This window comes from Microtus pennsylvanicus, chromosome 2 (genome assembly GCF_037038515.1).
Source record: "Microtus pennsylvanicus isolate mMicPen1 chromosome 2, mMicPen1.hap1, whole genome shotgun sequence".
NCBI classification, from domain to species: domain Eukaryota; kingdom Metazoa; phylum Chordata; class Mammalia; order Rodentia; family Cricetidae; genus Microtus; species Microtus pennsylvanicus.
In genome coordinates this window covers 132,375,589-132,400,011 of record NC_134580.1, presented here as the reverse complement: position 1 = coordinate 132,400,011, position 24,423 = coordinate 132,375,589, and the positions used below count along the sequence as shown (strand labels likewise).

The 24,423-nt window shown below is 48.3% G+C and overlaps 2 protein-coding genes across 8 annotated transcripts in view; one reads left to right on the top strand and one right to left on the bottom strand.

The window, feature by feature from the left end:
* The window catches only part of Samhd1 (SAM and HD domain containing deoxynucleoside triphosphate triphosphohydrolase 1), a 40,733-nt gene extending 27,092 nt beyond the window's left edge, over window positions 1–13,641 (top strand). For 2 of the 5 annotated variants that reach the window (XM_075962810.1, XM_075962808.1), the window contains exons 12-16: window positions 1,278–1,417; window positions 3,474–3,566; window positions 7,049–7,153; window positions 9,167–9,304; window positions 11,662–13,641. In XM_075962810.1, the coding sequence (XP_075818925.1) occupies window positions 1,278–1,417; window positions 3,474–3,566; window positions 7,049–7,153; window positions 9,167–9,304; window positions 11,662–11,766 (581 nt within the window). In that variant the 3' untranslated portion in view covers window positions 11,767–13,641. Of the gene's footprint in view, window positions 1–1,277; window positions 1,418–3,473; window positions 3,567–7,048; window positions 7,494–7,639; window positions 9,305–9,569; window positions 9,717–11,661 lie in introns of those variants that run through there. The other 3 variants (XR_012909730.1, XM_075962809.1, XR_012909731.1) reach the window with 3 other exon arrangements.
* Window positions 13,642–14,558: 917 nt separating this feature from the next.
* On the bottom strand, window positions 14,559–24,013 carry Tldc2 (TBC/LysM-associated domain containing 2). 3 transcript variants are annotated; one of them, XM_075962812.1, is made up of 6 exons: window positions 23,947–24,013; window positions 22,612–22,776; window positions 21,987–22,157; window positions 19,533–19,628; window positions 16,065–16,138; window positions 14,559–15,049 (listed from the first exon to the last, which is right to left on the bottom strand). In XM_075962812.1, the coding sequence occupies exons 1-6, from the start codon at window positions 23,977–23,979 to the stop codon at window positions 14,914–14,916; spliced, it is 675 nt and encodes a 224-aa protein (XP_075818927.1). In that variant the 5' UTR covers window positions 23,980–24,013; the 3' UTR covers window positions 14,559–14,913. The 3 variants fall into 3 exon arrangements, with proteins under 3 accessions (XP_075818927.1, XP_075818928.1, XP_075818929.1); XM_075962813.1 differs by having other exon boundaries at window positions 14,564–15,049; window positions 21,987–22,139; XM_075962814.1 differs by lacking the exon at window positions 16,065–16,138 and having other exon boundaries at window positions 14,925–15,049.
* Between the last annotated feature and the right edge of the window lie 410 nt (window positions 24,014–24,423).

The following is a 24,423-nucleotide window of genomic DNA, read 5'->3' as shown; positions in this document are numbered from 1 at the left end:
AGGGCATCCACCATGGCTCCCTGATCTGTTCTAAAGGCCAGCATCCTGGAAGATGAGAGGGGTTATTCTAGGTTAGTTTTTGTTTTGTTTTGTTTTGTTTTGTTTTGTTTTGTTTTGTTTTGTTTTGTTTTTCCTGTGTAACTTTTGGAGCCTGACCTGGAACTGCAGACCAGGCTGGCCTCAAGTTCTAAGTTTTAAATAATTCTAAGAAAAGAAAACAAACTATCTTTTTATTTTACATACCAATCCCAGTTCCTACTCCCTCACCTCCTCCCATTCCCTTCATCAAAAGAATCTTATACACACAGCCAGATGCAGTGGCTACACTCAGGAGGATGAAGCCGGGGATTGCCACAATGTTAAGACCAACCTGAGATATATAGGAAGCTCAAACTACCCTAAGAGTGAAACCTCTCAAAAAAAGAAAAACAGAAGCAAGAAAATTGTATACAAATAGAGTTTTTTTTTATGGAAAGATGATAATAATGAATTTGGTTAAAGGCTATTTTAATTAGAAAGTTTTTTAAGAAAATTGAAAAAAAAAGACAAAAGAAGAAAGGTTTTTTTCCCCTTCTGTTAGCATCATAGAATAAAATATTTTAAACATTATAAAAACCTTTGAATAAGTCAGCTTACAAACTTCCATGCACTTGTCACTTAGCTTTAACTGTTATCAACACGTAGCAATTCTTTCCCTCTACCTCCTTCTGGCGAACATTGAGCTGTTTTAAGTAGATCACAGACGTAATTTTGTTTGTAAGTGTTTAACGCTGTCTAGAGCTAATTAGCAAAATCTTGTCTCAATTACAAAAATAAAAGCCCAACAGTAATAAGTAAGTCTCTCTGTACCGCGTGCCCCAGCCCAGGCCATCCATTGTGCTGCACTCTCAGTTCATCTGTGTACCGCGTGCCCCAGCCCAGGCCATCCATTGTGCTGCACTCTCAGTTCATCTGTGTACCGCGTGCCCCAGCCCAGGCCATCCATTGTGCTGCACTCTCAGTTCATCTGTGTACCGCGTGCCCCAGCTCAGGCCATCCATTGTGCTGCACTCTCAGTTCATCTGTGTACCGCGTGCCCCAGCTCAGGCCATCCATTGTGCTGCACTCTCAGTTCATCTCACGGGAGGATCTTCCACTTCTGTGCTCCCCCTTTCCCCTCTCTGCCATCGTTTCTACACACACAGTCACAACACTCTGCCTTATTAAGACCATTTCAGGACCACAATGGTTAAATCTACTGTCATTTTAATGTGAATGAAATTTCATCACATTGACAGATAACATTTTTCTGGAGATTTTAAACTCTACTGATACACGGTTGTCTGAGGCACGAAATATTTTAAAGAACATCGAACGCCGTGATCTATACAAGTATTTGGGTGAGACCCAGCCAAACGGTCAGCACAAGATTAGAAAGGTAAGTTGTATCATTAGCTACCCTGCTGTTCTTGCAGGGTTACCCCAGTCTCTGTCCTCAAGAAGAAGCTGTTATTCTTCCCAGTAGCCATGCTTCCTGTGTGTTCTCATTTCATCTTCACACTATTCTTAGGCCTGCTTACCAGACGAAAAAACTGAGGCTGGGTGATAGTAAAAGCATTGCTCGTGAAAGCAGTCGGGTTAAGGTTCAAAGGCAGGTCTAAGCGACTGTAATAAAAATCTGCTCTCACGTTCAGTCAGGACCCCAAGTTTGAGATAGATCCGAGACTGGACAATGAATGTAAGGGGAAATCCCTCAAAATAAGACCTGTGTGAGCTTCACTCCTGCTCAGAGAACCTGTTTTATCTCTAGGTGACCCTTGAACAATGATGGTTAGGGCTGCTTGACATAGTGCAGTCAAAAACTGACCTTGAACTTCTCTGACTGACATGGTCTTCGAGTATAAAACATGCCTTTTCTTGAACGAGGAGGGAGTGCAAAGATCGTGCTGACCTTAAGAGCAGCACAGGAAAACTGACCCTGCACAGCAGTGGGTAGGTGGGGGTCTACTCACCCACTCTGCCTACCAAATGGGACCTGTGCTGGCCTACCCTCCTTGCACCTTGAGGGATCCTCTCTGCCTTCCCCCTACTGTGAGCACTTGAATTGTAGCTAAACCAGTGAAAGAGTGCAGACTTCTCTAGGCAGACAGGGACCTCAAAGGACTGAAAGAGTTATAAACATATACAAAACTATGTTTTTTATTGTGGCATATTTCATATTTTTAAGAAAGCAATTAGTATTAATTATCTGACATTGGGTAAGAACAGGAAGATCATGGGTAATCTATAAATTATGATTCTATGTAAAATATCAGGAGGAGGGACCCCTATTTCTCCACACTGACTCCTGTGCCCAGGAGAGCACCCACCCTCCACCTTCAATCTCCCAGCTCTCCGCCAGATGAGGGAGAGGCTGCTGGTAGAGGAGGTGCTGGTGGCCTCCTGCTTTAGAGCAGCAGGCTGGTCAGTATTCTCTCAAAAGATGAAACCGGAGTTCAGCACCTGCTCCCCTCCCATCAAATGGGAAAGTTAAAGAACTGAAATGGGTGGCAGCTTGAAGGCTGTGCAGCAGAGCTGCTGGAGAGCAGAGCTGACAGTCTGTGGCTGTGTCCCCACCTCCAGAGGTTCCTGATCTGCCTCGGGCTGACAGCACAGAGCACCCGTCTGCCCCTGCAGACGGAGGTCCCCTTCCACAGTTCCACTGCTTTTGTTTTCTGACCTGATGATCTTATTATAGAGGATGAGAAGTCTGGGCCAACAGCAATAAAGGAAGCCAAAATAAGTAGCTGAGAAAATCCAATGAACATGAATAGGAGAACTTCTCGTTCCTCGATATCACGGGGTTTTGCTAATGTTTTATAAGTAATTTTCCCCGACTTGATTTTTCTTTTATAAAATTGCATAGAACAGTGTTTATGATACAACCATTTAATATATGTACAAATTGTAAGGAATATGTGTAAATATTTTATATAAATGTAAGAGCATATAGAAACCAATATATTAACAAATTATTTAAAAAACTGTAAAAGAAAAATTGACCTTTAACTTTTGGCTCTCCAGAAATGTAAGTACTAATAGTCTGCCATTGCCCAGGAGCCTCACCAGCATCAGAGCAATTAACTCCATGGATTTTGTGTGTTATTTGTATTATATTGGGCCAAAAATACAGAAGGACTAGGAAAGATGAGCTTGTGTCTGTATGCAGCTTACTGGTGAGATACGAGATAATGTCACAGGGGCCTCTGGCAACACCAGACACTGCAAAAGCAGCAGGAAGTAGCTCTGCGTGGGTGGATGCCACATTCTTTCCAAAATGTGCTGGTTGTTTGTGTTTGTTTTTAATGAAAACTGCCCAGTTTGTTTCCAGGCTCGCATGCGTGGAGCTTTCTTAATGGGGTATCTCTGTTTTGATTGGTGTCGAAGGAACATGACCATGGCACAAGTACGTGAGGACAAACTGGGTCCTAACTGGGAAGTCTCATCTCTTCTAGGAAGAGTATAAACAGCTTCCCCAAGAGATTATTAACACCAAACCTCCTGTGAACCTGGAAGTCCAACTGAAGGCCGAAGATTTCATAGTGGATGTAAGTTGGTGAGCCCAAGAGAAGATTAAGTGAAAAATTCTGGTTTAAAACAAAGCCAACCCGGCCAGCGGTGGCGCACGCCTTTAATCCCAGCACTGGGGGGGGGGGGGGGGGAGGGGGGCAGAGGCAGGCGGATCTCTGTGAGTTCGAGGCCAGGCCAGCCTGGTCTACAAGAGCTAGTTCCAGGACAGGAACCAAAAAGCTACGGAGAAACCCTGTCTTGAAAAATCCCCCCCCCCCCAAAAAAAGCCAAAAAGCCTTCCCTCTGAGGGTGGTAGCCTTTAGTCCCAGCACTCCGGAAGCAGAGGCAGGCAGATCTGTGAGTTCAAGGCCATCCTAGTCTGCTTAGTAAGTTCTGGGAAAACCAGAACTGTGTATAGAGATCCAGTCTCAAAAAACAAAGCAAAACAAAATTAAAAACAAAAACAAAAAAACCTTCCCTCATCATAAAAAACTTGGAGGGTAGGAGGTGGTGATGTACTTCTGAAATCTCAGCACTCAGGAAGTAGAGGCATTAGAAACACACATTTGAGGCCAGCCTGGTCTATACCGTGAGCTCCAGGCTGGCCAATGCTACATAGTGAGAACCTGTTTCAAAACAAACAGAGCAGCAAAGAGGCTGAAGAGATGGCTCAGCATTTAAGAACTTTCTGCTTTTCCAGAGGACCAGGAAGGTTAGTTGCCAGCACCCATGTCAGGTGACTCAAAACCACCTGTAACTCCAGCTCTAGGATCCAATGTCCTCCTGCTATTCCTTTCTGTGCACACACACGCGCGCACACACACACACACACACGCACGCGCGCACACAAACACACATTCATGCACTTAATTTTAAAAATATATATGCAAAAAACCCAAACTTGGAGACACAGAAAGCCAGAAGGATGAGAATCAGCTGTAGTCGTAGAAAATCAACATCAACCACTTTTCAAATTTTCCTAGTGATGTTCTGCCAGTATATTGAGATTATGTGATAATAGCAGAGGTGTCTTGTTTTCTGTCCACAAAGCCCTTTTCTCTTCACCTTTTCTTTTCATTGACCCTAACTCAGCTCATCGGGATCTCCTATTGGCTCCTCACTTTCTTATAGCTATAGCCTATCTTACCTGTGTTTCTCTTTTAGTCAAACTTAGATTTTGTAATCATTATTACTAAAATTCCACCATTTCTGTAGTTACTGTCAACCCCTTACCCTTTGCATCTGTTTGGCAAGAGTCCAGATAACCTAGATGTGTTGATGCTAACCTCCTCCCTAACTATAGCTGGCTACACAAATCCTGTTAGAGACATCACTGCACTGGGAATTCCTGGTCACCAATTTTAGCTGGGTCCTCTGTAGTTTCGAGCAGGTTGGGTACAATTCTCCCAGACTCCATAGCAAACCATCTTTACTCCACTCAGCTCTTCACCCCTACTTACCAATCTTAGGTGTTCACCCTGAGTGAATAGCCCAACATGGCCCCGCGTTCAGATAATAAAAATAAAAGATACTTACAGGCCATTGCATAGGTACTCTCTCAAACTTCAGTTTTCTCCCATCTTCCCTTAGTTAGAGAAATCTTTTTCCTAATTAAAGACTTAGCCAGGCCAGGTGTGGTGATGCATGCCTTTAATCCTAGCACTTGGGAGGCAGAGGCAGACAGATCTCTGTGAGTTCAAGGCCAGCCTGTTCACATAGTGTGAGACCCTGTTTTTGTTTTTGTTTTTTTTTTAAAGGAGGTTTGTCCAGGTGGTGGTGGCACACACCTTTAATTTCAGGTCTCGGGAGGCAGAGGCAGGTGGATTTCTGTGAGTTTGAGGCCAGCCTGGTATACACAGTGAGTCCAGGACAGCCAGGACTGTTTCACAGAGAAAGCCTTTGGGGGAGGGGGGACACCAAGAGAGACTCAGGAGGAGGTACTCTTTTACTGTGTGTAGAACAATACTACCCAGTGGAACCTCCTGCAATCACAAAAAGGTCTATATCTGTACTGCCATTTTATTTCATTTTATTTTATTATTTTTGGTTTTTCGAGACAGGGTTTCTCTGTGTAGCTTTGGAGCCTGTCCTGGAACTAGCTTTTGTAGACCAGGCTGGCCGCGAACTCACAGAGATCCGCCTGCCTCTGCCTCCTGAGTGCTGGGATTAAAGGCGTGTGCCACCCCCGTCCGGCCCTGTGCTGCCATTTTAAATGTGATTCCTAAGACTAAGAAATGATTTTTTTTTAATTCTATGTTAATTAATTTAAATTTTAAGTTATTGCTGGATGTGATGGTTAATATAGTATCGACCACATGCGAGAGAAACCGAGATAGTCAGGAGGGTCACCTGAACTGGATGGTACAGTGGTAATTTCCTAATAAATAAAAATTTAAAAATAAACCACGTGGCTAGTGACTACCACGCTTGGCACCGCAGATCTGGAGCCTGCTGTGTATATTCCTCTCTTCTGTAGATCTGTCCTTCCGCCCACAGACTTGCCCGCTAGCAGCAGTTAGTCTCCCCTATGAAGGAAATCACCAGCCTATACTTAATCTTGCTCCCTTTCCTCTCCTTCAGGGGCAAACTCCTAGAAAGACCTTCTGGATTCTTACGTTTCTCTCTAGGTATAAGTTAAAGGTTAAATTCTCCCTTATCCAAAATCTGAAACCTGAACTTTAAAATGTTATGCCGTCTAGAGCCGGGAATTTGGCTTAGTGGTAGAGCACTTGCCTGCCATTCTCTAGGCCCTGAGTTCAATCTCCAGCACGTGCACACGTGCACATAGCCTGAAAGCAAAATTCTCACCAAGACTGTCAGGGATTCCAGTGTGGCTAAAGCATCAGGCAGTGTCAGACCTTTGCTTCAGAGCAGTTTTTCTTGCCTGGGAATCTTTCCTTTCTTCCCTGATAAATTCCTATTCTCTTAGAAAGTTGCTGTTCCCAGGAAGTGTGCCACATACTTCCACTAGCAATGCTGGCATGAGGGCCTGAGTTTTAGCTGCCGAACTCACTTTTTAAAACACACACACACGCACACATGACACACACACACACTTGTCAGGCCAGAGCTAGGGAGGCAAAGACAACTGGATCCCTACGGCCCATTGGCCTGCAGCCTAAGTGCCTGTGAGACCCTCTCCTCGGGGTTGGGGGTGGGGAGGGAAGTGCATGGCACCTGAGGAATGACAGCCAACGTTGACCTCTGACCTCCTCTTGTACATGCCCATACATAGACAAAAGTTGATTATCTACTGTCTACCACTGCCTGTTTCATAATAGATATTCCCTTTATACTCTATACTTAAATACTCATAGATACTTTCCCCTCCACCCAAGTTTCTAAACCAAATCCCCAAAGGTGGTCATGTACCAGAGTTATTTTTATTCCAGATGTTACAACTTCCTAATATTCCTACCTCTGAACACCTGGAGGGCTCTGTTCATTTCTTGTGTTGTCCTTATAATCTTGAGTTCAGTTCTTGTGGTTGTTATGTGATCTATCTATTGTTTTAATTAAGGTTCTCAACATGGATTATGGGATGGAAGACAAGAATCCAATTGACCATGTCCTCTTCTATAGTAAAAATAACACAAGGCAAGCAGTCAAGATCTCTAAAGAGCAGGTAACTGGCTAAGTAGAGAATTCTACTCTAAGGTGTATATTTGGTAAGTATTAAAGCCAATTTATATTTTACTTGCCAGTCAGGTTGTAAAGTCAGTGTCTGCTATTAAAGAAATAAAAAAAGGCACAGCACAACCCACTGCATCAACTAAGCAGGAAGCATATGAACTCACAGAGACTGAAGCAGCAGCTACAGGGCCTGAAGGGGTGTGCAGGAGGTCCTCTGCATGCCTATCATGGCTGTTAGCTTTAGTGGGCGTGCCTCTGACTCTTTAGGGGGCTCCTCACTGGAGGAGTGGGCGTGCCTCTGACTCTTAGGGGGCTCCTCACTGGAGGAGAGGGTGTGCCTCTGACTCTCAGGGGGCTCCTCACTGGAGGAGTGGGCGTGCCTCTGACTCTTTAGGGGGCTCCTCACTGGAGGAGTGGGTGTGCCTCTGACTCTTAGGGGGCTCCTCACTGGAGGAGTGGGCGTGCCTCTGACTCTCAGGGGGCTCCACACTGGAGGAGTGGGCGTGCCTCTGACTCTTAGGGGGCTCCTCACTGGAGGAGTGGGTGTGCCTCTGACTCTTAGGGGGCTCCTCACTGGAGGAGTGGGTGTCTCTCTGACTCACTTGCTCTTGGGACCCTCTTCCTCCTGTTGGGTGGCCTTGTCCAGCTCTGGTGTGAGGGCTTTTACCTTTTTATTGTCTTTTATTTTGTCATGTTTAGTTGTTATCTCTTTGAGGCCTGCTCTTTTCTGGTGGGAGATGGGGGGATGTGGATCCAGGAGAAAGGGGAGGCTGGGGAAACTCGGAAGACTGGAGGGAGGGGAAACTGGTCAGGATGTATTGTATGAGAGAAAAATCTATTTTCAGCTTTAAAAAAAAAGAAAACGAGGGAAGGCAGGGCTAGAGAGATGGTTCAGTGATTAAGAGCACTGTAGCTTTTGCTGAAGACAGCAGTGTGATTCCTAGCGTGTACATAGTGTGTGTGCATACAAGCAGATAAAACATACACACATACGGAATGAAGTTAATAAATCTAATGTTTTTAAAGTAAAGCAAGCCGGGCAGTGGTGGCGCACGCCTTTAATCCCAGCACTTGGGAGGCAGAGGCAGGCGGATCTCTGTGAGTTCGAGATCAGCCTGGTCTACAAGAGCTAGTTCCAAGGCAAGCTCCAAAACCACAGAGAAACCCTGTCTCGAAAAACCAAAAAAATAAAAATAAAGTAAAGCATAAGCCAGGTACGCTGGTGCACACTTGGAGTCCCACATTTGGGAATCAGAGGAGATGCAGACGGATCGGGAGTTAAAGGCCAGCCTGGGGTACATAAGACTGTCTCAAAATAAAGCAAAACAGCAATTTAAAATCTATCTCACTGGGCACAGTGGCACACACCTTTAATCCCAGCACTCCAGAGGCAGAGGCAGAATCAGGTGAACCTTTATGAGTCTGAGGCAGCCTGGTCTATATAGTGAGTGAGTTCCAGGCCACCCAGGGTAACTACAGTGAGATCCTTTCTCAAAAAAAGAAAGTAAGGAAATAGATATAAATAGATACATGGATATCTGGATGTAGTAGTATAGGCCTTTAGTCCCAAAAGCCCGAAACTACAGGATCACAGGTTCAAGACCTGCCAGTACTAGGAAGTGAGTTCAGGGACGGCCTGGGCAACCTAATGAGAAGGCGGGGTAGAGACAGCTAGAGCTGGAGCTCGGTGCAGTGTTTGGTTTGAAGCCAGGCGGCTGAGGTAATACAAGCCCACTGTGCCTGTCTGCACATCTTAGATGGGAGTCTATGCTCTCTGCACAGTTACGTCCTGTCAATCTTTTAGTAATTAGCGTAAAATTCTGAGGCACTTTGCAAGAAATAGTCATTTCCCCTTCGGATGATAATTGGGATAAAGTAGAAAATCAATGCAGTGCTTTAGCTCAACATTAAAAGTGATACCCAGACCCTGGGAGGCAGCTGGTTTTGGAAGTGAGAACTCAAGCAAGATCTTTTTTTTTTTTTTTTTTTTTTTTTTGTAAAAAAGGTATCGCAGCTTCTGCCACAGAAATTCGCAGAGCAGCTCATCCGAGTATACTGTAAGAAGAAAGACAGAAAGAGCCTATATGCTGCTCGGCAGTACTTCATTCAGTGGTGTGCGGACAAAGACTTCACCAAACCGCAGGTGAGTGACTCTATTCATGCTCTTGAACATTAAAAAAGAAAGGAATCTGGGAGCTGGGGTGAGACAGGTCATATGTAGTTCAGGTTGGTCTCGGATTTGCTATATGGCTGAGAATGACCTCGAATTCCTGATCCTCCTCCTTCACCTCCCAAGCTTGAGAAGTACAGAGATACAGCTGCATAGGGACCTGGCATGTTTTTTGATTTTTAAGGAAAATCCAAAAGTGATCCTTTTAATCACTGAGAGGTTCTCATTTAAATTGTAGCAATATGGGGCTGGAGAGATGGCTCAGCAGTTAAGAGCACTGGCTACTCTTCCAGAAGACCTGGGCTCAATTCCCAGCACGCACACGGCGGCTGACAACCAGCTGTAACTCCAGTTCCAGAAGATCTGATGCCCTCTTCTGGTCTCCGTGGGTACCAGATATGCAAGTGGTGCATAGATATGCAAGTGGTGCATAGATATGCATGCATACACATAAAATAAAAAATGTGGGGGAAAAAAAAGGGTGGAGAAGTGATTGAATAAGCCACCGATGTTACCCTCTGGCTTCCACGTGTGCCTCATGGTCAAGATCACCTGCAAACACACAATACACAAGCATACACAGACCTATACAGTACACACACACATACACACACCATGCATGTGTATACATGATACATATACACGATACACATATATTACAGATAACACACATTCACATGTACCACACACATATACGCATACCACACACACTTTTTTTTTGAAGGAAACGGGAAATAAAAACACCAGTGTGTGTGTTAAGTACCTTAAACCTAGGTATATTAACGCATCAGATGAGTTTGCTTGGTTTGTTTCTTGTCAGGCCCTGGGTTCAGTACCAGGATGAAGCAGTCCCTAAGACAGACATAGTTCCTTAGTACTCTGGGTCTCTAGGTGTGGACCACAAACACAAAAGTAAACAGCAGTTGTGTAGCATATTAGTGTTTGGTTAGATGAGAAAAGCCTGCCTCAGGAAAGCTTGCAGGCCAGCCCCAGAGGAGGAGAAATCTCAGCGGCTCATTCAGTGCTGGCAGCAGGGGCTGATGATAGGGATGCACTGAAACAGAAGCAACATGGGGATAGCTGAAAGGTCACAGAGAACACGAGCCCTTTCAGGAGCATTGTTGAGCGTGAGGTATTTTCTGCCATCCCTTGTGCAAGGGGCAGCCTGGAGCCATTGAATGAAATCTTTTTTTTTTTTGGGGGGGGGGTGGGTTTTCAAGACAGGGTTTCTCTGTAGCTTTGGTGCCTGTCCTGAAACTAGCTCTTGTAGACCAGGCTGGCCTCGAACTCACAGAGATCCGCCTGCCTCTGAGTGCTGGGCTTAAAGGTGTGTGTCACCACCTCCCAGCAAGTGAAATCTTTTAAATGCGCATTTTTAATATTTGCTAGAGTTGGAAGCAGAAGGAAGTGTGATGGAGATAGGGATTTTACAAATACTGCTTTTGAGATGAGCAGTAGCTCACAAAAGCTCTGTCTAGCCAGACCCAGTATGTTCAGTGGAAGACATTTAGCATTGGGAGATTTCCAAAGGTTTGGTAGAGCTAAATGAACAAATGACAGACAGCCCGGATGATGTCACTGCCTTCTCGGAGAGGTCAGGAGCTGTGGCCCCTTCCAGGAGCTGGAACCATAGAATGATCACAGCCCCTGAAAACCACGCCAGAGGGAATACCCAGGCTTCTCTGCCCTCCTCACCTCAGTCTGTCACCTGAAAAACCACTGGGCACAAGAGCTAGCCAAGGCCTCTGAGAAGAGCAGCTGCCAGTCTGAGTGGAGCACAAAGAGGTGATAAGTACCTGAGAGTAAACGGGCAAAGAGCCATGTTCCAGGAAGCAGGTGGGTTAGAGAGCCTAGTGGCCTCCTGTTGGGTCATTGCGTTAATCTGAGGCAGCCTCCCCCTTGGTGGAAGGGTGGTACATTTGACTGGAGCCTATGTTGATAGGGCCAAAGAGGTTTATTTAAAGAGAAAGATTCAAATTCAGCAAGTAGTCATGGTCCCAGTGTCCCAGTTGTCATTTGTCCCCATCCTCCCTGTCCCCTGTTTGCAGACCTGGGTCATTTGTTTTATTGGAGAGTGGGGAAAAGAGAAGCAAGAATCCAGTGTAGCTTCTGTGTCTCCAAGAGTCCCATGAAGGTGAACAAACTCTGCCATTTCTGGGCAGCGGTGAGCCGTGTCTCAGCCGTGGTGTTCTCACAGAGTACATACAACTTTGGATTTCTCTAGCAATCTATGTGCAGGACAAGGTTATGTGTGCCTGAGGTGTACCCCAAAATACAGTGATGGGAACTGGCTTTTCTCTGTGCCCTGATTTCCTCTCTCTCTTTAATAGGATGGTGACATCATGGCCCCACTTATAACTCCTCGGAAATGGCAGAATGATGATCCAGGTTGCCGCCGAGAAGCATCCAAAGTCAAAACACATCTAAATTTTTAAGTGAATGCCTGCAGTCAGTTCTTTATGCAAGCCTCTTCCTCTCTCCACAATTAAGTTAGGAAATATAATCAGAATCTACTAGTGATTTTTATTTAGTGTTTTGAGTGTATGCATATGCTGAAGGGTAAGTCATTTTATTCAAAACGAAAAATGGTAATATTAGCATGAGTTTGCTATGCTTCCTGTGGAGGTTTGGATGAGAACAGCCACCGTAGTCTCATATAATTGAGTGCTTAGTCACCAGGGAGTAGAAGAGTTTGAAAGGATTAGAAGGATCAAGAGGGGTGGCCTTGTTGGAGGAGGTGTGTCACTGGGGGTGGCCTTTGAGGTCTAATCTCTCTGCCTGTGGGTCAGGATGTAGCTCTCAGCAGCTGCCATGCTCCCCACCATTATGATAGTGGACTAAGCGTCTAAAACTGTAAGCAAGCCCCCACTAGCTGCTTTCTTTTATAAGAGTCGCCTTGGCCATGGCGTCTCTTGACAGCAATAGAACAGTGACTAAGGCACCTACTATGAAAAGCATTAGCTTGTATGTTTTTAGCATTATTGAAGTCTTTCTCCTTTAGCTACCTGTTTTCTCAGGATAACTCTTCCATCTATTCTGAACTCTTAGGACAAATGATTGTCTTTTGTTTTTAATTTATAAATTGAGACAAGGGCACAAATTGGAATTCAAAGTTGAAATAAACAAAATCTTAGACCCCCCTGAGAGGTGCCCCTCACCCTGCTCCTCCCAGGAGAGAGAGCCACCGTCCCCTTCCATCCCTGCAGCGTGCTAGGCTGGGGGAGCATCGGACAGCTCTTTGTTGAGAGGAGCTGAGGCATGCCAGGCGGTTCCTCTACCACTGACCCGCCGCTCTGCCCCGTCTCCTAGTCTAACCCCCTGCCTGCTATAGGAGGTGCTGGGGTTGGAGGGTTCCTCACACCAGATTGCTCCGAGTCTGATGTGGCTCCAGACAAGATCAACTCCTTTGTACTTGAAAGCACTCCAGCCCCAAAGAACTCACCACAGCCAGCCGGGGACAAACCGTCTTCCACCTCTTCTGAGTTGGATTGCTCAGCTGTTCAGACAACGCCACAGACACCGTCCTGACTGCTCTCACTTGGAATTTCACCACCACTGCTTCATTGTGTTTACGGGTTTCAGAATATTCCGGACTGTGTTTGTGAGCCTAGTGGTCTAGATGGCTCGGGTCCCCCCATGTAGCTAGCTGTTCCTAGCAGTGCAGAGCCATCGAGGTTGCGCAGACACCCATGCTGCTCCCCTCACCTGCGCTGTGCACAGCTTCACCAAGAACCAAGTCTAGTTGGAACCGAAGGGGGTGGCAACCAGAAGTGCTGGAGATGTGGAGATGCGGGCGGTAGGGACCGAAGCAGGAGCTGCAGATGACATCTTAGTCATCATACTCCCCTAAATGAGGAGGCAGCCCAGGCAGCGGGCAACTTGAATACACCGACAGGTTGCTGTGCCACCTCTCCCCTCTGGGTAGCCAGGTTCTATTTTGTTCACTCATAGGTGAAAGAGTATTTGGTGTGTCTGCCTTTGAGCTCATAAACGCACAAGGGAGGTGCTAGCTCACCCCCGCTAGCCACATGCCTCTCTGACATTCAGGGAGATGGCCAGAGGCTCTGCCTTCGTGTGCCCAGACTTGATGTCAAGAATGTATATTTTTCTGCTACTATTGCTTAATTTTTGCCAGTCTTAGTTTTAAATCCTTGTGGTTTATTCTGGCATTTTGTACCTAATTTTGTACTGTGATATCCGGGAAACAATGCACCCCTTTTATGCACAAGACAACTATATTTTATGCCTTTGAAGCTGTTTTCATTGTTGAGTACCTGTTTTCAAGATTGCATAAAAATGGAGATTTTTAACGGCTTGGCCTCTAAGTTACTGAACTGTCTGCTTGCTGTAAATAGGACCACAGGTTGAGTGATGGTGACTTCAGCTGGGTGAGGGAAAGCGCTGCAGTGAAGCTGTCGTGTGTTTCTATCTTGAAACTGGAGGCATGCTCCTCAACTGCCGTCTCCTTACACCTGTGTGCCCGGTCTGGCGTCCTTTGCAAAGACACTTCATGGTGTCCTACCACTCACTGTGTTGGGTCTGCACACGGTGGCATTGACAAGGGCCCAAGTACTTGGTTTTTCTCACAAAATAAGAGCAAGAGGGCTGGAGAGATGGCTCAGAGGTTAAGAGCATTGCCTGCTCTTCCAAAGGTCCTGAGTTCAATTCCCAGCAACCACATGGTGGCTCACAACCATCTGTAAAGAGGTCTGGCACCCTCTTCTGGCCTTCAGGCATACAGACAGAATATTGTATACATAAATAAATAAATAAATAAATAAATTTAAAAAAAAAAAGAAAAAAGAGCAAGATATAGTTTGCTCCCTTCCAGCAGGAGGTTTCCCTGCATGTGACTGGATGGTGGGACCATAGTTAACAAGGCTCTTGTGCCTGAAAATGACCTCCTTCCTCCCTCGAGCCCCTGGGGTCTGCAAAGGTTCAGCTTCTTTGCCCAGATAGACATATTGTTCATTTGTAGCTTTTCTCTCTCTCTCTCGCATGAAATCAAGTAACAGATGTGTGGGCACCTGACCCATTGGTGGCATCCAACCCCACCCATTGGCTTCTAGGAGAGACAGCAAGGCAAGGAGTAAAATGATGAATGCTTCTATGCTTTATTAGTTTCCAGTAGCTGAGCCCAGGTTTCGGAGGCTTGAGAGCATTCTTCAAGTAAAAGTAATCTCGAAAACATACAAAATAGAAATGTGTGTGTTTGTGTGTGTGCACGTGTGTACACACCCGACTTGTTTGGAAGGATATGGAAATGTGACAGTGCAGGTTTTTGTTGTTATTTTGGGTTTTCTTTGTTGTTTTTTGTATGTTTTTTGGTCTTCTGAGTTCTCTAGAAATTGTCAAATCCTATAAAGACAGATGTCATGCGTCTTCAGCAAGAGTGTCTTTCACACCTTCACATCAGCTCTGCTGTTCCTGCCCTGGGTTTTCAGGCCATAAGGAGGCTGGCTGAGAGCCACAGTCCACATGAGGGTTCTTCACCATCCTCAGTCAGGCAGAATGGCTGCCCTGTGTAGCAAGACCTGGGCAGCATCCAAAAGTGACCTGAGCATCCCTGATCCAGGGAGGTGTCAGCTCAGAACCCAGGCCTCCAGCTCCTCGATGCAGAATTGCTCCTGCCGGGCCAGCACTTCATTGTTGAAGGTGGCACAGGGGTAACTTCCCCCACGGTACAAGTCTCCATCCAGCCACAGCCCAAACTGGCCACTAAAGAGAAGAGGAAATGGGCCGTAGAGATGGCTCAGTTGGTACACTGTCTGCTACATAAGCATGAAGCTGCCTCCAGCACTAACATAAAAGGCTAGGCAGGTCACACTCCCCAGTCCAGGGAGAACAAAGGCAGATGGATCCCAGAGGTGCTGGCCAGCCAGTCTAGCTAGTCAGTGAGAGATCTCCGAAGATATGGTGGAGGTGGACCACGGGACACACCTGATGTCTTCTTCAGACACACGCACACACACACACCAGAAAAGGAACTCGGCACAGGTGTAGCCTATGACTGCCATCGTCAGCCTTGGCCGCATTACCAGTGTATCCCCATCATAGCTGTTCTCATCCCTAAACGAATTTATCCAGGGTTGGGTCTCCTCGTGTTGTACTCTTGCATCCAGAGCATTATTTAAACAATCCATTATTTTAACTATAGACAGCGGTGCAGTCGTCACCTCAACCCTGTTTTAGAGCATTCTAATCCTCACATTTGACAGAAAACCTAGGCTGGAAGCAGGAAGTGAATTAGGAATCCACAATGGCTGGTGTTCCCCGCTGCCTCTCCATGGAGCTGTGCTAACTGGGGAAAGCACACGTTGGTGTGCTTCAGTGTGGAGGTCACAGCAAGGTGAAGCTACCCCCTGTTTCTGTTCCTAACTCGCTCCCGCTCACCTCCACAGACGTACAGGCTGTATTCTTAGCTAGATGCACGTCTTCTAACAAGCCATGTCCCATGGGACTCAGAAATCTGGGGCTTTCCCATTACATGACTATAACTTCATCCATGTGGACATTCCCAGAGTCGGTTCAGGCTAAGATGGCACTAACTAGTTGGTCCACGCTCCTCGCTTGACTTAGAGGAGGGTTAGTTGCATGTGAGCCACTGGGGATGGGCCGAGGGCCTGACGCTATAGGGCACTGAAGTTGGCCTGAAAGATTCAGCCTGCTTGCTCCACCCGCAGCCCCCTAAGGAGAGGAAAACAGGCCGCCCCAAGGTGACAGAGACACACACCTTCCACTGCCCATCATCAGTGAGTCCAGGTCTCCCTTCACGAAGAAAGAGTTACTTCCTGTCCACTTAAAGACCTGGGTGAAAAAGAAAGGCTGGGTCACTTTTGAGTGCTGTCTTTACAGTCTGACTCCAAGCCACGTGGTGGCAGTGTTGTGCAGGAACCGGGAGCTTCTGGGCCCAGGGATTACCAGGAAGGACTGGGCTCCCGGCCTTAAGAGTTTAGTTTCCTTATGCCGTCTGTCTTGAATCCTCTACATCCTAGCAGCGCCTTCATGCTAGGAAAAAAAAAATCTTTGAGGCTTCCTGCTTTCAAAGATGGAAAGAGAAAAGGCCAGGCCTGGAGTTGGGGTGGAACTGCCTCCCAGCCAACTTATCTCGTGACCTGCAGGTCAGTAAGACTCACTGTGACCTCCTGTGACTTCTCTGTGAACCCTCTGGGTCGCAGCCTCCTGTTGGTCTTGCCTCACACCATATGCTGCCCCCCAGTCCTCTCTATAGTGACCTGAATGGCCCATCCCAAACCTAAATCACACTGTGAGTCTGCTACCTACAGCTTTCTGATGCTCCACTGTGGAGGAAACAACCAGTTCTCCAGCCAGAGTGCACCCCCCATCCCTTTTCTTTTCTCCGTACCCTCTTCTCTTACAGACCACACCTGAACCACACTGACCTCTCTGTTCACCAGAGTGCGAAGGTGCTCCTGCCTTATGGCCTCCCTACTCTCAGACCCCTCTGCCACAGCTCCCCACAACCCCGTCCTCAAGAGTCAATTCTTGCCCTGCAGTCTGAATGTCATCACAAAGAGCCCCTGTTTGATTTTCCTTGGCATCTACCCCCTCTGAGACAGCTCCATTCCTGTAGGAAACTTACCCCTATCCACCCCTCTACAAGGTAAACTCCCGGAGAACTGCCCAGTTGCCCTGCTAAACTCCTGAAATAAACGAGTGAATATTCAAGAGCCAAATTAGGCAATAGAAAGGCTTCTAAAGGGCCCCAAAAGTATAGTATATTGCTTCCTGTAATTAGAAGCCTCAAAGGCTAGGAGCAACCCCAAAGCCCCCGAGGAATAGAAAGATAAAGGACCAAGCTGGGAAGGAATGAGATAAAGTGAACAAGTGACCAGAGAAGACAGGCTCCCAACACTTTCTCTGCTTTCTCCAAGGACGTGTCCTAATTTAAAAGAGCAAGATAAGCATTGCTGCAGAAGAAACTAAGACAAAGTTGGTTGTGTTGCTTGAACAGCAGTACAAGCACTGGGAATTCGTGAAGGGCACCAGGCCAGGCACAGACAAGGATTAAGGTTTTCAATGTATGGGATTCTTACAGGCTGGGGAACGGTGATCCCTTGAAAATAATGGATTTCAGCACTTACACAGCAGGCACAGTTAGGCATTGGGTAGAACAGAGGGCATAATGAACAAAACATCTGCTTCATACGACATTTCAGGAGGAGACAGATAAATAAGAGAAGTGGTGTGTTAGGAACACTAGCGAGAAAAGCACTGTGCAGAGGGACCAAGGATGGCCCGAGAAGAGCCACAGAGGAAACAAGGGTAGTCCTCAAAGACACCCGAATCCCTGGCTCTGATGACAGGAACCAGCAGGAGGCTCCAACAGGAGCTGTTGGCACAAGAAGAATCCAGAGCTTTGAGGTCCTAGTATGTGCCACAGGAAGGTGGTGAGGATCAGCCTGCAGTCTTGGTGACCCAGCATCGCTGACCCCTTTGCTTCTCTCCCAGGAAGGGGAGGTGGCCACAGTTGACGGAGGCTGAGCAAGAGGGCCAATGCTTTTTGTCACTAGCAAGGCCATCCACACCCCTGTGACCATCTTGGTGTGAGACTGTGTGGCAGAGTGTACTTGCGGGTGTCTGTGCACTGGAGGGGACACCTCTAACAGCAAACAAAAACATCCAGAACTAGTTCTCCATCCGCCAAAGTGTGAACATATAGTTCTTCAAGGACACACTAAGCAAATACATGGTCTGCCTCACACTCCGACCCTGTCCACCTCTGTGGTTCCTACATGCGTACCCCCATCCTCTGTCTCCAGAGTGCCCTGCCTGAATTCACACGCTGGGTCCTGGGGTCCACATCTCCCTTCACCACAGACTGAGTTAGGCGGGTTACTCAACCTCTCTGTGCCTCGGCTCCTTCATCTGTAAGATGGGACAATGATAACAGTGGACCCATGTGGGATTTGTTCCCCTGACAGTGTTTCTCCATGTAACCCTGACTGTCCTGGAACTCACTCTGTAGACCACCCTGACCTTGAACTCACGGAGATCCACCTGCCTCTGCCTCCTGCATTCTGGGATAAAGGTGTGCACCACCACCAGTCAGCTATGGATTTTTTCCTATGACTGAATGTGCCATTTTGTGAGGTGGTAAATGCAGACCTGTGAGTTACTCTCATGTCTGCTTACGGTAAAGGCTGTGTGCTCTGCCTGTCGCACAACACTCGGCGGCTTCAGTCGGTCAGCAACCCAATGACAGAAAAGGTTTATATGGAAGAAACTTAGGACTCTGTCTCCCACCTCCAAAAGCCCCAACTCTCCTGCGGCTTGTGCCCTCTGAGGCTCCAGACACCTGTGCCTGTCACTGATCATATGGGACCCGAGCACTGAATCACTCTCCCCATTCTTTCCCAGTTCCCTAGTGAACTTCATGGTCCGTCCATCCATCTCCCCAGTTGCAGTCTCCAGCTGCTGTCTTCATGGTCACATCTGGCACTCGTCCCTAGCAAGGAGTGCAAGGGGCTCCAGTTCATCTCAGATGGCCCTCTCCCTCTACCCACTCCTTCCTGTTGTCCTACACATTGTTCATTTGCTGTTACTGCTCCAAGTGGTTGACCTCAAGGTGACCCCTCCTCCATGGCTGCGCCTTTGCTCACCCTTCATTCCCTCTGGCTTCGCTGGCCTCAGGCCCACTCTAGGCTCTGTGGTCCATTTCGTATTTTCGCTCCGTCCTACCCCTTTCTCATTGTTTCCTGTGAATGGGGCCTGCCAAGAGCTGGGTCTGAGAACACTGGCTGCTCTGGTACAAGCCTGGCCAAGGGAGAGCCTTACCCTTCTTAGAAAAGGACAGGCAGAGATGGCCTCTTCCTGCCACTGCCAGACTGGCATGTTCTCTGGGGCTCCCCTTTCCCCACACACAGGGACTGTGCGACTCCTCTCTCCTCCAGCCTTCATGTACAGACCTCACAAGAAGCCAATAGAAGCATCCTCCTCCTCCCACACCTCAGGTCCTACCTGCACTCAAACCCATCTTGTCCTCTCTAGCCTCCCTCGCTCAGCTCATGACTCCTGGAGATCTTGATGGGCAGCTGAGGGCACTTCCATGCCCACCATTGCCCTGTGGAGGAGTGGACAGGAGGCAACCCCGCACAGGGACTGAAGCTGGGGGCCTCTGGGATCCCCAGGGCTGTGACCTGTTGTAGCCTTCCTCCGTGACAGAAGGTGGGAACCTCACCTTTAGCTGTGGGGCGAAGGAGAAGAGAAATGTCTCGCCAGTACCGTAGAAGCCTTTGCTGAGTCGGATAGCTGAGGAGGAGAAGGCACCAAACATCTGGAAAGCAGAGAAAAGCACAAGAAAGGAACTGGGTTCCACCAGCCACCTTCACGGGGCTTGAAAATGCACCCCCAGTCTCCAGGACTCCAGGGGGAGCTAAGTGGAAAGCTGGGGATAGGGCATCTCCAAGGCCACCAGCCTGCCCTCTTTCCCACACTCCACAGGAAGAATCCTTGCTGGTGGCCTCCCCTAAGTTGTTCTGACTCTTTGTTACATCCCCCCCATGTGTGTCTGTCTGTCTGTCTATCTTTTCCTCTTCAGGCTCATGCTGTGTAACCAAGTCTGACCTAGAACTTAACCCCATGAGAACCTTCACAGCCATGTGCCATGTCCAGTTTACCCTTTAAGAAAGTATGTCCATGTTGTATGAATGTGACTATGTTCATGTGTGTGCACAGGTGTATACACACACACACACACACACACACACACGACACTTTCCCATGCATATGAGAAGCCAGCGGCCGATAAGGACTCTCCTCCTCTGCTGCCTTCCACAGGCTTTCACCACATCTGGAACTGACCATTGAGACTGGCAGTCCTGCAAGCGCCAGGCTCCTCTGTGTCTGCCTCCTAGTGCTGGGGTTACAAACATATCCTGCCACACCCAGCTTTCTACATGACAGCTGGGAATTGAACTCAAGTCCTCACGCTTGCACGGCAAATACTTCCCTGACCGAACCATTACCACCTCAGCCCCAAATATACTTATTTCATACAAGCAATGCCTCTCAAAGAGCTGCAATCATACACAAGCAGAAAGAAAATGAGGTAAGCCTTAGTCAAATCCCCCTCTTCCTCCCCGAGCTGACTTCTGTCGCTTCCTCCTGGCACCTGCCCAGTGCCGGTGCACAGGCTTTCCTATACCCCTACACCCCACACAAACTCTTCCCTCTCACTTTCTGCACCAGCTTCAAATGTACGGAAGAGCGAAGGGCTGGGGCTGGGGCTCTGTTGGTAGAGCGTCTGCCTGGCCTGTGCAAGGTACAAGGGGGAAACCCTGTACCACAGGAAAAAAAACCACCTTTTAAAGTTCAAAACAAGTATAGATTCCTTCTGACTTTGAGCAAACAGGGAATTTGCTCTAGTTCACATACTGGCTTTAGTTTCTTAGGCCCACTTGACTGGGATACCATGACATTCGTTCCTAATGCACCAGCTCCCAAGAAAGGGGCTGACTCTCATATAACCCCAGTGCCATTATCACACCCAAGAGAATGAACTATAATCCTGGTATTATCTATTTGTGTCGTTGTATCTTCATTTGTTCCCGATCAGCTCAAGAATGTACCTCACTTCTGGCTTTAAAGAGAAAACCACGCGTTTTATAGCTGTAGTTTTGCATCTTGCCTCTCACCTGCCTGCTATGTGTCTGGTTGACATCTTTTGTGGGACGGCTCCTGGGGTTGGGGTTTGGACTATCATAATGTTACATGGGGGCGGTGGGATGCAGCTTTAGGCCTAGTGCTAGGAGAAACTTCTTATAATACATAGTGCTCTACCACAGAAGAGGCCCTGTCGGAACAGGGTAAGTTTCTTGGCTCTCGAGCACAAAGTCTTCCCAGGCAGACTCCTGTCTAGGTGGTTGGGACCCTTGAGACCTCTTCCAACTCTGGTATGTTCCTTCTATAGAGGAGCATTTGAACCAGCTCTCAGTTCCTCCCACTTTCTGCATGGAGAACCTGCCAGAAATTCTATTGTTGGAGTGGCCACGTGAACTTCAGGCAGAGCTATCAAAGTTCCTCTTTTGGTGTGTAGCCTTGGCCGTCTCCTCTGGCTTCCTCCAATCAGCTGGGGATATTTTCAAAATATGCTTCCATCATTTAGATGTAGATCGTCTGCTCGACCTTTGCAAGATCCAGAGGTGGTGACATCTGCCTGTACTCAGCACTGAGGAGACTGAGGCAGGAGCATCTGGAGTTCAAGGTCAGCCTAGGCTACACATAGGGTTCTGAGCCAGTTTGTGTTTTAGAGAGACAGAATAAATCAAAGCAGCCCAGCCATGGTCTTGTGCTTGCAAACATAAGGATGCAGTTTTGCATGGCCTCAGTGGTTGGTTGTTCAATGCCCCCCTCTAGCTCCCCCTCACCTCACACCCTCCCCACCCCCACACAGGAAATCAGACCATTAACTCTAAGCCTTCTGCATCATTTCTGGCTTGATCTCACTCTTCCACATCACCTACCCTGGCACGCAGAAGTGGCTTCAGATACAGGAATGAGAAAATGAGGGCCTGAAGTGGGTCAGTGTTCCTGACGGTGATAGAATCTGTCATCTCTGTTTTGTGCTTCTCACTCTGTCCCGGGCAGTACCCACTTGTCTGGTTGGGAGCCCCCGTGCCCTGACCCAGCTCACCTGCCCATCCTGGTCTCTCAACACCAGCAGGACTGGTCCACTGTGACCCTCCATCTGGCGGTACAGCCTCCGCAGACTGAAGCCGTCCTTTGATGTGCAGAAGACCAGACTCCAGGGGCGGCCAGCGACTCTTGGGGGTAAGTGGAGACCGAGCTGGAGGCAGAGCTGGAACTGAGTAAAGGGACTGCCTCCATCTTCCCTCCCTCCTCCCACCTCTCAGACTTTTACTCTGTCCAGAGGCCCCATAGCCATTAGCTAGCCTTTGTTCCCATTTCATAGATGAGAAAACTGAGGTTCAGGGAGATGGAGAGTAGATGGCAGAGGCAGGATTCCAACCCAGGGCAGACCTAGGGGAACTTGCCTTGGTCACTGGTACTCCGCCATGTGTCTGCTCCACCCCAGTCTGGCTTTAGTCCCCAGGACCCATGTCACCCCTGCTACGTTCCCCAGCTCTGCCCAGTGAGAAGGGTGGCACTGGTTGTGACTAGAGAGGACAGGAAGTCCAGGGAGAAAGCATGATTAATTCCGGGTGACCCGGAGCTGGGGACATTGTAGCTGTGACTCTATCACCCCTGGGTGTGGCTAGGATAGGGCTGAAGTCCTACTACATAGAATGTGCCCGAACCTGCCTAATCTCTGAGGCGCCCAGGACCCGGCTGGCTTCTGTCAGCTGAGGCTCCACAGGGTCCTGAGGAGCCGCGGCTGGGACTGCCTCCTCCTCTTTCTTTTCTTCCTCCTCTTCCTCCTCCTCGCCCTCCTCCCCAGACAGGGTGTCCTCCACCTGGGTGGGCTGTAAAGATATAAAGATTGAAGGACACAGGGGTACCAGCTGTCACCAGATCCTGGGCTCAAAAGCCAGGGCTGCCTTGGCCCCTGTCCAGACCCCTGCCAGCCCAGCCCAGCAGAGTGGGGAAGCACCCACCACAAGCAAGACTCTGTCCCTGCTTCCAACCTGCTTCCTCCTGACTGGCTACTGCTAATGAAGGAAGGGGGTGGGCAAAGGCCCTCACAGTGCCTCTCAGATGGGCACCACCATCTGTTGCTAGTTTGCTCTCGCACCAGGCTCCAAACTAAGCCTGGAAGAGGGCAGAAGGGCAGGTAGGAGTCTGGTCTGCTGCAGCTGTGTGTGTTTGGATGTGAAGTAGTGGCTGAAACAATCAATCACAAGAAGGGCAGACGCTGGCACCAAGGTCCAGAACTCTGTGCCCAGGCCTGTGTGATGAGCCTGCTGTGAGGGGTCTCTCTGAATTCTCCCTGTACCCTGAGAAGGTACCACTGACTTCTATATCATACGGGGAAGCTCTGGGGCTCACTTTCAGTCAGTGAAGAGATGTGTGCAGTCTCTTGGCTCCCCACAGAGTGTGTGCGCGCCCACAGGAGTCGTATGTTGCTTGAAATAGAGGTACGTGTGTGGGCAGCTTGGCGTTCTGACTGTCAGTGCGCTTTGAGTGAGCTGGGGTTATATACACACGCGTGGGTATCAGTGGGCACGGATGCTAGTGTTGTCATTCTCATTCCCTCAGCTGAGCTTCCAGACTTTACCATGGCGTGTGTGAGTGTGTGTGCTCACACATGTGAGCAGGCCTGAACACAATAACATAAGGTCCATCATAGAAGGAGACACCCATCTGGGAAGGAATACCAGTATGACCCCGCCTTACCCCTCCATTATTCAGGTTTACACCTGCAGAGATCCTCACTGTGGAATAGTCTCCCCAAAGGGACAACAACAGTGGTCTGTCCCCTTGGGGGGGGTGTATCAGGACCTTAGGGTTACTCCAGGTCCTAAGTCAGCCCTTGTTTTAAAGCCCCAGCCAGCTGGGAAGGACTTGAGTGAAGTAAACAAACACACGCACACACACAAACACACACACACCCCTTCACCCTAGCCTGTGCCCCTCCCTGCTTGGAGATTCCACCCCCTTCCCAAGTGAACCCCCAGCCTGAGCTGAGCCCTTACCAGCTGAGTGTACCGCCATCTTCGGCTTTTCATTCTCCTGTCACAGCCCAGGACAGGGGCCGGTCCTTGGCCCTGAGGGAGGAAATGCTGCAAGGCAAAGCCAGTGATGATGAGGTGCCTGGGCACTCCCCGCTGGCTCCATGCCTACTCAGCTGCCCTTTGCTCCCGCTCACCTGTGAGCCCCAGACCAAATGGCCCCTGGGTGGGTCTGTGAGCCACTCGACATTCAAGGTCTCATGAGCATCAACCACATGGGAGTCGTACACAGTAAATTCCAGTTGTGAATTCTGGCCACTTCAGTTTCTTCTCTAACGGTCTAGCCTAGACACACTGATTTTTTTCCTTGGATACCTATGGCCCAGACTAGGGATCCAGGACCCCAATTCCATGAGCAGCTGAAAATAAAATCATTTGCACCGCAAGCCTCAATTTCCCAGTACGTAATATTTAAAAATTATCAAGCGAGGCGCAGTGGCG

Excerpts from the sequence above, each read along its gene's own strand:
- Tldc2 (XM_075962812.1), bottom strand. The coding sequence starts at position 23,979 with ATGAAAAGCCGAAGATGGCGGTACACTCAGCTG. Across the intron at positions 16,139-19,532 it reads CCTTCGCCCCACAGCTAAAG|GTCTTTAAGTGGACAGGAAG; the intron begins GTGAGGTTCCCA and ends TTTTTCACCCAG. Across the intron at positions 15,050-16,064 it reads CTGATGATGGGCAGTGGAAG|TGGCCAGTTTGGGCTGTGGC; the intron begins GTGTGTGTCTCT and ends TCTTCTCTTTAG.